This window comes from Diceros bicornis, chromosome 13 (assembly GCF_020826845.1).
Source record: "Diceros bicornis minor isolate mBicDic1 chromosome 13, mDicBic1.mat.cur, whole genome shotgun sequence".
Classification (NCBI taxonomy): domain Eukaryota; kingdom Metazoa; phylum Chordata; class Mammalia; order Perissodactyla; family Rhinocerotidae; genus Diceros; species Diceros bicornis.
The window spans coordinates 16,445,386-16,457,506 of NC_080752.1; the positions used below are offsets into that span (position 1 = coordinate 16,445,386).

A 12,121-nucleotide genomic window follows, 5' to 3' on the forward strand; every position below is an offset into this window, starting at 1 on the left:
CAGATAGTGTAAGGAATTTGCCCAAGGCCACACAGCTGGTGTTTTAGGTCAGCTTCCCTAGGAAACATTTTGAGATGGAGATTTGCAGGTGCAAGTTGGGAGGGGAACCTTGGGGATCAGGCCGTGTGGGGGGTGATGGCGGCAGCTCTGGGCAGAGCAGAGACTGGGCTCAGTGGGTTTGCACCTGTGGCCTCGGCCACTTCCCAGTTGGGTGGGCACTCCAGAGCAGAGGTGTCCCACCCAGAGGCAAGGTGCTGAGCCTTTCTACAAATACATTGGCCTGTCACCAGTCCTTGGATACACACTGGTCCCACAGCTGGGGAGACCTTGGGTTAGGTGGCTTTGTCGGGCTGAGCACAGCTCCCAGAGGGACTTTGCTGAGAGCTGTTAGCCGCGGACACTTACTGCTGCTGCTGGAGGATCTCCCTGAAGAGAGATCTGGTGCACATTGTGCATCCACCACAGCTGTAAAGTGCAAAGCTGAGTTTCCAGCCCTGTCCATCTCAAACTCCCAGGCTTGTGCTCCTTCCACTGTACAACTTACCTTTTGGGCTTGGCAGGGCAGGGATGGGGGCAGCAAGAGCGATTACCAGAAGGAATCAGATTAGACTCGTGGTGGCGCGTGTGTGAAGGGGTTACTGGGAGCAGGCAACGTGGTGTGCAAAGGCAGGGAGTCACAGAGGATCCTGGTGAGCCGGGAAGTTGGGAGCACAGGGGCTGGAGGGGCCAGCTCACAAGGGGCCTTGAATGCCACACACCTCAGGCTGCTTTGGCATACGATCTGGGGCCAGGGGAATTCACTGAGCCCTGTTGCCCATTTTACTTTTTATTTTAAAGATAAGGATTATTACATTACATATACATGGTGAAAATTGAAAGAACTCAGAAAAGTATAATATATAAAGTTGTCACCCACCAGCAAGCCCTAGTCCTCTTCCCTGAGGGTTGTAAGCACAGCTTCGAGGTCCTGGCGCAGTGCCATTAAAACGTGTGTGTATAATAAGAAGGTAGGTATGCGCAGTCCTCAGTGTCATCCTATCTCTAGGCTCTTCTACACCTTCCTTTCGTCCCCTAATACCTTGGTATCGCAGCATCTTGCCACATCAGGACATGTGAGCCACCTCGTTCTTTTGAGCAGCCGCATTCATATCTATCGATGGACATTCGAGTTGTCCCCAGTCGTTACCTATTACAAGCAGTGCTGCAGTGAGCATCCTTGTTCACGTGTCTTAGAGGACTTTTGCCAACATAGCTGTCAGATAAGTTCCTTGCAGAATTGCTGAGTCAAAGGGATTTTTTTTGAGAACACTTGGGTGGGCGTGTGGAGGATAAGTTGGCAGGGCAACTGTATGGAGTCCCGCTGGAGGCCAGTGCCGTAATTCTTGGGCGAGTGATGGTGGTGGCTGGAAGGCAGGCTGAGAAGGCTGAAGCCCCCGGAGACCGGGGGAAGAATGGCAAGTGAGAGGGCAAAGCAAGTCTGAGTCTTGAACATGTGGGACGGAGGCTGCGAGTAAGCGGACAGTTGGCAGACGACTTGCAGCTTGAGGACTGCCCTGGGAGGGCGCCCGTGCTGCGGGGCAGGCCTGGGCAGCGTGCCTCGTCCTAGCCCACTGAATGAGGACAGCCCTAATGGTTGGCCTTGGTGTGTCCACTGTGGACCTCGGAGCTGAGCTGTGGAGCCTGGCACCCACTGCGTTCTCCCTTCAAGCCCCTTGTAGCTGATCTGCGAGGTGAGGCAGGCAGGACTGGTGGGTCTCATCCTCTGTACAGATGAGGAAACTGAGGCTCAGAGACCACGTGGTGTAGTGTGAAGAGCTGGAAAGCTGTGTGATGACAGCTGCCCCCTCCACAGAGATGTGCCCACTTCCCCAAATCCCAAATGCCCACCTGCCTCACCCGCACCACCTTCTTCCCTTCCTTTCCTCAAACACAGCAAGGGAGGAAATGCAGGATGATTTTAAGGGCCTGTTTGGCCTTAAGGCCTGAGAACAGACTGCCCGCCAAGTCAGAGGGAGTCTGGGGGAAGGAAGCAGGGAAGCACTGTGTGGGGGATGTCACACTATTGGTGTAAAAATCCCACCATAGGGACTTCTAAGCAGCAGACTTTTGGAACTAAGATTTTGACACTGCCATTGTGAACATGTGAACAGATTCTCATTTAGTCATATATTTAGGCATCCTGTTGATCCATTAGAAAGGTCCTCAGTTCATTTCCAGCAGACTTACGTGGCAAGGGTATTAGAATCTTGAACCGGGGAAGCCATTTCTTGGAGCCTCCTGTATTCCAGCTTCCCTCTCAGATCGTCAGTTTCCTCATCTGCAAAATGGGGATAAAGCACCCCCCTTTCCGGTTTTGCCCCCTTTGGGATTAACAGGCTGCATTTGACTGGAAGGCTTCAAGTAGATGAGGTTTTCAGAAGCCCCGTGAAAAGGCAGAATCACTCTGGGGGCACTTCAGGCTGTTGTCTGTCCTCCCACGGCTGGCTCAGGCTGGCCCTAGGGCAGGTGCTTGCCAGAGGCTCTGACTTGCTGGGCTCTGTCCCTCAGCTGCAGGCCCAAGGCTGGCGAAGGAGCAGGCCAGGGTCACCTCAGGCTTTAGACAGCACCCCCTTCCTCTTTGGTGGCAGGAGTCCCCTACAGCATGCGTGTGACCTGAGTGTCTCAGACCGTCTGCCCTTGGACGTGAGTACGCAGATGACCGTGACTGAGGGCCTACCTGCTCGGCTGCTGGAAGACCACCCTGTTAGAGGGACCCTCCCCGCCGATACGTCTGGAAGCCCCAGAGATGTGCACTTGTTACAGATCAATCCTAGTGCCCAGGACTCACCTCAGGACGACAAGCTCTCCGCCACTTGATTCATTCATCCACAAGTGTCCTTGAGTATCCACGAGTGGCAGGCAGGCCGCGAGGCCCTGGGTCTAGAGCTGTGAGCCAGGCAAGGTCCTCGTCTCACGGAGTTGGCATTCGAACATGGGGAGACGGTGAGGAAAGAAGCGTATGTCGGAGTGACAGGAAGACAGTGTAGCAGGCTGTCTTAGGGCTCCCAGGACCGGACTCTGAGATGGAGAGCCGTGGCCGAAGGTTTAGTGTGGAGAACTCTCCAGAGGCCTGTCAGCAAGCCAGGAGGGCAGGACGGGGCAGAGGGAGGAGCTGGGGCCTCGGCTCTCCCGTAGAAAGCTTGGAGCTGGATGGCCCTTCAGACTTGTCCCAAGTCAAGGCAAAGTGGTGGGGCTTGAGGTCCCACAGTGGCCATTGGCCACTGGCCACCGCCTGAGGAGGTGAAACCTGGGTGAGGCAGTTCCCTGGGGCCCGGGGCAGTGCCCAAGAAGGGACCGAGTCGTGAGCTGTCAGCAGCAGGGGAGGGGCGTGTTGGCCCTTCCGCGAAGGGCGAGGGTGCTCTCTTAGGTAACCGGGGTCAGGGAGCGCTTCTATGAGGCAGAGACTGAACCAAGTGTGGGAGCAGGCCAGGGAGAGCGGGGAAAATGCAGCGGCACTGAGATGGGCATGGCATGGGTGTGTTTGCGGAACAGCGAGGAGGCCAGGGGCGCCCTGCTGGGGCACAGGCTCCATCATGGGAACTCGTGTCCCCACCTCTCACCCCCGCCTGCAGCCACCAGCCCTCCCTTGCCTGCAGCACCTGTGGAACTGGACTGGGCGTGGTCTTTGGCAGAGGAGGACTTAGAGTCACAGATCAGCGGAGTCTATGGGGACCTCTCCCAGAGGTGGCGAAACAGCCAAAAAGCTGGGAGGGACCTGGAGGTCAGAGTTGGGCCCAACCCCAGCTCTGCCCCTGAGAAGGGGCTTGTTTATCTTCCCCTCTGCCCCCGACCTGGGATCCCAGGAACCGCCCCCCCCCCCATGCATCACATGTACCTGCCTGTCCTTCCCCCCACTGACTTACATGCTTCCAGTGATGGGGAACTTACTACCGCTCAGTGCAGCCTCTCATTCTTTGGCAGCTCCAGCTGCTAAGTGTTCTCATATCTTGGGAGGAATGTCATCCTGTAGCTTCAAATCAAGGGTCCCAGCTCCACCCTTGGGGGCCCCACCTCCCATCTGTTCTCGATTTGAGGCTGGGAATTACATGCTTCAAGGTCAAATAGCCCAGTGTCTGCCTCCCACCACACCTCTAACCCACATCTCAATCCACGGTTCACCTCGGCCACCAGCTCCAGGCCGGTCACAGAGCAGGACCCAGGGACCCGATTCTTCAGCTGGGCTGACACGGCAGGGTGAGTGAGGCCAGCTCCTCCCCTGTCCCGGACACTCTGCTTTGGTTATTGCCCCCTGAGATCCTTACTCTATCCCATGCCAGACACCCCAGCCACATCTCCCGGTACCCAACGCCCGCATCCAGTGGGCTTTCTGCCCAGGGCAGGAATCCAGCCTGTCAAGGGCAGCATAGCCCCTCCCAGCTTTCTGTCACTCTCCCCCTCAACACACACACACTCACCCCCCCCCGCCCCCGCAGGTCTCCTCCTCCCCAGCTGGGCCAAGACTAGGTCAGGACTGGAAACTGAGCCCTGAGGTTGCCCACTACAGACCTCCTCTAGGGGCAGTCCAACAATTCAGCACGTTTTATAAATACCCACTGCATGCCAGGCCTCGTGCTGGGAGCCAGAGATACAGAATGAGAGACAGGGTCCCTGCCCTCCGGGGGCTCCCAGTTTGCTGGTAGACGCTGACAGAAAGCCAGTCTCCTTTGGATCTGCAGAAGCAGGTCGTGACAGAGACCACCTGTTGTCCACCTGTGGGCACCTACCCACAGGTGACAGCAGGCAGTGGGGAGGGATGGGGAGGGGTGACAGTACTCAGTAAACTTGCAGTTACTCTAATACTCACTGAGCACCTACTGGGGCCAGGCCTTGTGCTGGGTGATTCTGGGGCAAGGAACTCTTAGATACGCTCCCTGGCTTCCAGGAGCTCCCAGCCTGATGGGGGAGGCAGACGTTGAACCATTACAGCTCAGGGCGGCGGGGCCCGGAGAAAGCCTCTAACTCGGGCTAGAAGGCTGCCTGAAAGAGGGGCCATTTGCGCTGGATTTGGAAGGACCAGTAGGAAAGGCATGCCCAGAGGGCACAGCAAGGACAGGGGCCAGGTGGGCAACAGTCCGGAAGTCGGTCCACACAGCTGGAGCGTGAGTGCTGAGGGCCCAGAAAGAGCAGTAGAGGCCTGCAAGGCCCGGCCTCGCGGGGTCTGAGTGACATGATGAGGTGGACTGCGTCCCTGGGCGTGGCGGGCCTGCCGTCTTGGCCCCTTAGCAGCAACCGCACTCTCTGCTGTTTTTCCTCTTCTTCCGGTCTCCAGGGCCCCTCGCTCTCCCACTCCTTCTCTGCCTCCTCGTGGTTCCTCCTAGTTCCCTGCTCTCTCAGTGCTGAGGGCCCCGCGACCGGCCTTGGGCCCTTCTCTGTTCACTCTCCACATGACCAGACCATCCAAACGCCAACAGCTCCCCATGTCCTTCTCCAGCCCTGACCTGCCTGCTTGACACCTTAACCTGGACGTCCAACAGCATCTCAAGTTTAACTTCCCAAAACGGAGCATCAGCTCGGCCTGCTCTTCCCGTCCCTGCCCCTCCTGAGTGAGGGGCAGCTCCATCCTCCCACGTCTGTCTGTCCACTCCTGTATCCCTCGTGCTAGGACAGTCCCCCGCCTATAACAGGCGCTCAGTAAATACATGGACGACGGGACAGATGGAGGGAAGCGTTTAAGGACACTCAGAAATGAGCTAGGTCTTTGTGGCACTGGAAGGGCTGAGATGGAGGCAGGAAACCAAGGAGGTGGCTGAGTGTCCAGGTAACAGATGCCAAGGGCTGGGGCTCCCGAGGCACCAGGCATGGAGAGGAAGCACCAGCACAGGACACAGTGGACCCTCTAACTTTCAGCAACCACCCCCTGCCTTGGTCTGGTCTTGTTTCCAGCACCCCCAGTGCCCATGTCCAGTGAGGCCGGGGCAAAGCAGAGGAGGACACATGGCCTCTCGCCTCTTCTCCTCCCCTGCCCAGCCCAGCCCAGGGGAGCCCCAGCTCCACTCAATTTAGGGCAGAGCCCACACAGAAGCCCGGGGTGTGCTCCGGGCTCAGCCCCCCGGAGACTGTGGAATCCTCGTGGAACAGCAGAGGCCGGGGGCAGGGGTTCCTCAGGGTCACCTGGGAGTCCTGTTCTGGCTCTGCGCCTGGGCTACAGACCTGCCCAGCCCCCTACTGCTGGCCTCAGCTAGTTTGCCGCAGGATCCCCTCTTCTGGCTCCAGGGAAGGGTGCCCGGCCAGGAGGGAGAGGGCGCGGATCTCTAGCCAGGCCAGCTTTTCCTGACTCAGGCCTGGACCCCCTGGCCAGCTGGCCCCTAGAAGTGGGCCCTTGTGGACAGTGATGACTCCAGCAGGAAAGCAGCTGCCGAGCTTGGGCCTTTGGCCCGGCTCCTCCACTCCTGCCTGTTCCAGTGACGGGCTAAAGCCCTCCTCTGTGAAAGAGCAGGAATGACGTCCCCCTTTCTCCTGCCTCACTCCAGGATCCTTATCCTGGCGCTGCAGTGCCTGGGTCTGGCCTGGCCCCGCGTCTCTCAATCAGGCCCGGACACGGCAGACACTTTGGGGAACAGGAGCCAGTCCTCTCCTCAAAGATCTGCCCCTGGTGAGAAGGCCAACCCTGAACCAGCCCTCGCCAGCGCCGTGACTGTTGCAAAGGCAACCACGGGGATTCCTGGGGGCCACAGGCTGAGGGGTGGTGTGGAAGGGCGCTCGGTGTTCTCACCCCCCAGGCAGAGGTGGGCAGTGAGGCGAGGCAGGCTCTCATTACAGGCTGGGCCCTTTCCTGTCCTTTCCGCCGGGGCCCCCATGACCTGGGTTCCCTTCTAGCTCGGTCCCCAGGCCATTGGTCCTGTCTGTGCCTGAGTCCTGCTCCAGGGAGCAAAGGTGGCAGCAAGGGAACTGAATGGATGTTCGCCCGTTATCTCCACCTTCTCTATTGCCCAGCACTGGGCTGGCACGTGGCAGATGCTTAACGCAGGTGGAACAAACGCAGCTCAGTCACAGTGGGAGTCCCCTAGACATCCATCAGTGATGTTTTCCCCGTAGTTCAAAGGTGTCTGTTCTGGACAAGGCCTAGGAAACCTTCTTTCAAGAGGAAAGAGCAAAATGGAATCTTCTAGACCCTCCCAGCTACTCCCCATCAGATCCATTTGGACTCTCCCCAAACATGAGCAACAATACCACTAATAGCCAACACTGCTGCTCTTACCACGTGCAAGGCACCGTTCGAGCCCACAATTCACTCAGACACTGTTTTCCTCCCCTCCTGCTGCAGGCGTGGAGTGAGGGCGCCAGAGCTCTAGGGAAGCAGGAGGTTCTATTTTCTAAATGTTCAAATCAGCACCCAGCGCTGCTCACCTCACCCCAGCTCTCAGTACTTCCTGCTGGACGGCAGCTGGGGCCGAGTCTCCCCTCATCTGGCCAGCCCCACCCACCCACCTTCCAGGATTCGGCTTGCACCGGGTTTCTAAAATTCAAGTCAAACTGTGCTGCTCTTCAAGTCCTTCAAGGATGCGCTCCCACTGCGTTGGAGGTAAAAAAAAAAAAAAAAAAATCAACCTCTCCGTGGCCCTGTACCCTAGGACCGGTGAAGTGAATTCCACCAGAAGGCAGAAAGCAGGGTGTGGCCGCAGCCCACAGGGCCGTCCTGGCTGATACCAACTCTCGACTGAAAAAAGGGCACCTTTTCAGGAACTTCTTCCTACTTTCAGAAAAATAAAGACATCCCGGCAAACCAAACTGTTTGCAAGCAACGAAACCCAAACTGGCTTTCCAGATGCCCCCAAGTATTTCAAGTGAGGCTGATGTCTTACCTCCAGCCCACCTTCCCCAAAGGCCACCACGACTCTCCACGGAAAATGCAGAATGAACCCGCCCAGGAAAAGGCGGCAGATGCTCAAACACAAAGCAGCATCTTGTTATGCGCCGGGAACAAAAACTCTGTGCCCGACCAGTCGCCTTGCATCCTGTAATCGGTCTAATCAACTCCGACCCACGTCCCCCCAAACATGTCAGGAAGGGCTGCGGAAAAAAGATGTCCCTTTAATAAAACGTTATCAACATATATCGTACACAAACTACAATGTATCATAATTACTTTTTTTTTTCCTCTCTTAATTCAGAACCAGACTACAAGGTAAGAAAAAACACAGAAACAGCTACAATGTTCCCAATAATCCGCACAAGGTCTTTTTTCAGGCAGATGATATCTCACATAATATGATATACACGGATCAGAGCGGGGAGGGACGAAAACAAAGGCCAGCTACAGGGGAGGGGACGGGGCAAATGTACAAAGAATTCGGGTGTCCTCAGGGCAAGACACAGAGGTTTCCATGGGGGTGGTGAGGTGAGGCGGCCACGGTCACCCCTCCTGGGAGGGGACAGGCTCCACTGTCGCGTTGGTTGGTTTTTGAAAATAAAAACAGGACTGGAACGGCACGTCTGTTTGGTTGTCGGTGTCCCCCCGCCCCCACAGCTATTCCAAGGTCCTTCCATCCAGTTCCGAGCATATACAGAGCAATTCGGGTCAATATCCCATCTTGGAAAAAGAAGGAAGAATCAAGAGAAAAAAACAAAAGAAAACCCAAACTCCAGCCCTCCAGTGGCCGCACACACGACGAGGACGCGAGGGCCACGGGGAAGAGAACGAGGTGGTCACGGTTTCCATGTCCCAGGTCATGGCCATCCTGGTGGGGGCGCCTCCCCCACTCTGCGCCAGGCCACCACCCAGCTGGCAGGACTCTCGCCGGGAAGACCAGGCGGGGCCGGGGCGGAGGTCCAGGAGAGAGGAGGAAGCAGTCCTGGGAACACAGTGCATGCCACCGGGTCACAGCGGGTCTCCGCTGGGGCAGAGTCCTGAAAGCGGTCAGGTGGTCTGGCCCCTCCGGCCACTTAACGGGGTGAGGGGTATTCTGGGGTCCAAATTGTGCAGCTGCTGTCACCACCACCTCGGCCGGGAGAAACCAAGCAAAAACAAAACAGGTTCGCCCTCCCTTGCCCAGCCGTACAAACAAAAGTCCCCAAGTGGAAAAAGGTGACTTCCTTTTTTCTTTCCAAAAAAGGCCTTTTGAAAGAAACCACTGATTGTAAACTGCCCAGATTATTATTATTATTATTATTTTTAGATGGCTACAAAGATAGCGAGAAACCTCACACCTAGACTAGCATTCCTGGTGGGAGGGCTCGGGGATAGACAGACAGCAGGGCTTGGTGGGTTTTTTTTTTGTCCTTTTGTTCTTTTTTTTTTAAAGAAAGCAAAGAGGTTGATTGGGGTGGGGGTGGGGCCTGCTAGAAGCTTCCATTTTTAAAAATTTTTCCCCCAAAAAACCCCCCTGAAAACAAATAAAAAAATCCCAACAATGGTAAAACCCCAAACAAAAAACAACAAAAAAGTGTCATGTACATAAAAGGTCCTTTTGGGAAAGGGCAAGGGTGGGGTGTTTCTGGTCATTGACTTGAAATATATTTTTGAGTTTTGTCCTTCATGTTTTATGGAATAAAAAGTTCGGCCTTTTTATTGCATGAAACTAAACTTGGGAAAGGTGGGGGAGTGGGGGGCGGGTGGGGGAGGGGGCAGGCGATGCCCCTCCCCCAGCTCCTGGGTAGTAACACCTCACTTCTTGCATAATTTCTGGCATCTTCCCGCCTGCAATGCCGGCTCTCTCAGCGTCTCGGAGAAGAGGAGGGGGGATCACACACTCATCGTCATGCTTGGAGAATACTGGAAGGGGAGAGCAGAGAAGGGGGGGGGTCACGAGGGCTGGTGTGGGAGCCTCAGGAAGGGTTGACTGCACAGAGCTGGACAGGGCCAGCCTCAGGGCTGGCAGGGCCGGGAGGCGGGAGGTAGGAGCCACCTCAGCATCAGCCTGTTCCCCTATAGGGGATGCCTCACCTCCCCCTGCCCCCTCCCCTCTCCAAATCGCCCCTTCTTCCCAGCGAAGGAGCAGCAGCCCCTGCCCTCCCCAGCGTAGGGCCAGGGCTTTCCTGGAGTCAGGGGCCAGGGGACTTGCGGGGAACTGGGGTGTGATGAGCCGGAGCACGGCCAGGGCGCCCTGGGGCGGGAGCCAATCTGGATTCTCAAAAGCCGCTTAACCATGACGTTCGTTGTTCCTTCAACTGAGACCATAAATAGAGGCCAATATGGAAAAAGAGACGGCCAGCCCCTCAGTGCTGAGACCCCAGGAACGCACTGGTCACATGAACCTCTTCCCTAGGACAGATGGAAATGGATCGCCAAGGACAATGACCCAGTCCCAGCCCAGGGCTTTTCCAGCCACATCAGCTTCATCAGTGCCAGAGGCATCGTGCCTGCGTGTAGCCTCCAGAAGGACCTGCCGGCAGTGAGATGCGGGCGGCGGCGGCGGTAAAGGCCACGCAGCTGGGAGAAAGGCGAGGACTCTGCACCTGGTGTGGAAAAGTACCCACGGCAAGAGGCCTACCATACGGCTGCCGGACACCGGCCCAGTGGCCAGGGGGCCAGGAGGCTCCGAACCCTGTGAAATAAACAGTCGCCAGACCCCAGGGGATGAGACGGTATTCCAGGGATGAACTGAGGGTGGCGGTGGGCACACTTACATTGTCGTTCTGGAAGGAGTGGAGGAAGTTCCCTCCTAATTCGCCGTCGTCTCGAGGGGTGCCTGGAGGATTGCTAATGCCACTTATGTTGTTAGGAGAATTCTGCAGAGAGAGGAGAGGAGGTGAGCCCCAGGGGGCCCAGCAACCTGCCCACCCGGATGGGGAGAAAGGCCTTCTGAGGGGGTCTCGGGGGTGGGGGAAGGGGGCGTGCTATCAGGAAGGAGACATCGAGTACACACTCACTTTTGGAAGTCCATCTATGTCACCTGACCCTGGAGAGAAAAAAGAATCCGACTCAGTTTCCTGCTTGCCCTTCCATGGAGGGGCTTCCAAGCCCTTCCACGCAAACCCCACACTATTTCTGCACCGAGAATTTTCTATCCAGGCGGTATCTTGCTCTCGGGATCTTCCGGTGTGCCCAGCCAAGGCCAGGGCTGTGGACCAGGCCTACTTGAGCCCGGAGCTGAGGCAAAGGGACGCTGTCCGGGCAAGTGCAGCTCGACAGGGCGGGCGCTGCTTACCTAATGATCCGTTCATGTGGTGTGGCTCCATGCCGCCCATGCCCCCCATCGGGCCGTCGGAGCCTGGACCCATCGGGAACTGAGGGAGAAGCACAGAGCGACGCACTGAGTCTCACGGGCCCCCATGCCCGGCTCTGCCCTCAGGGAGCTTCCACTCCGGGGGGCTCCTCTCTCACACACACCCAGGCATTTAACGCCGGGAGGCTGGAGCTGGTGTCCCCCGCCGGCCCTCGGAATTGTGCGGAGCAGAGGTGCTCTCATTTCTACGCACACGCGAGGAAACAAACCCAGAGAGGGAAAGGGACTGACTAGCCCAAGGCCGCCCAGCGCCATGCAGAGGCAGCTCTCAAACCAATCCTCATGGATCCCATCTGCAGCTCTTCCCATCCCTGGGGCAGAGTGCAGGGCTCCGCAGTCAGAGCTTCAGACAGACACACAGGCAGGGTGGCCGACTGTGCCAGGCCAGGGACACTAACACTTTTCGCCCCATTTCACAGATGAGGAAACTCAAGCACAGTGTAGGAAACGCTCTGCCCGAGGTCTCCCAGGTAGGGGAGGGAGGAGCCGGGACCGGAGCCTGGGCAGCCTGGCCCTGGAGCCATCACACTAGCCTCCCCCAAGCTCTTCCTCAGAAACCAAGTTTCATGGGGGTGGGAGATGAGAAGAGGTCGGGTGTCCTGAATGATGGGAGCTGGGACGTGGGCGGCAGGAGTTTTCAGGACTATGTGGGAGGGAGGTGACCAATGAGGCCCCCAGGCAGAACTGATGGTGCAGTCTGCTCATCCTCAGGCCTGTCTGGAACTATCAGGCCCACCTCAGAAAAGAAGCAACCAAAGGCCAGAGGCCACACTGCATGGCCGTGAAGGGATGGAGCCCATGTGGAGAGCCAAGGCCCTGTGACGCAGATCGGACATCGGGGTAGACGGGGTGGAGGTGGCAGAATGGAGGACTGTTTGGCATCTGGCCTGTACTGGGAGCTGAGGACACAGTGCCAA

The 12,121-nt window shown here is 57.2% G+C and overlaps 1 protein-coding gene across 3 annotated transcripts in view; it reads right to left on the reverse strand.

Annotated features, from left to right (window-relative positions):
- Nucleotides 1–8,050: 8,050 nt before the first annotated feature.
- Nucleotides 8,051–12,121, reverse strand: part of SSBP3 (single stranded DNA binding protein 3) — a 162,283-nt gene continuing 158,212 nt past the window's right edge. For all 3 annotated transcript variants that reach the window (XM_058552502.1, XM_058552501.1, XM_058552500.1), the window contains 4 exons: nucleotides 11,127–11,205; nucleotides 10,849–10,877; nucleotides 10,606–10,707; nucleotides 8,051–9,751 (listed from right to left, as the gene is read on the reverse strand). In XM_058552502.1, the coding sequence (XP_058408485.1) occupies nucleotides 9,722–9,751; nucleotides 10,606–10,707; nucleotides 10,849–10,877; nucleotides 11,127–11,205 (240 nt within the window). In that variant the 3' untranslated portion in view covers nucleotides 8,051–9,721. The remainder of the gene's footprint in view (nucleotides 9,752–10,605; nucleotides 10,708–10,848; nucleotides 10,878–11,126; nucleotides 11,206–12,121) is intronic.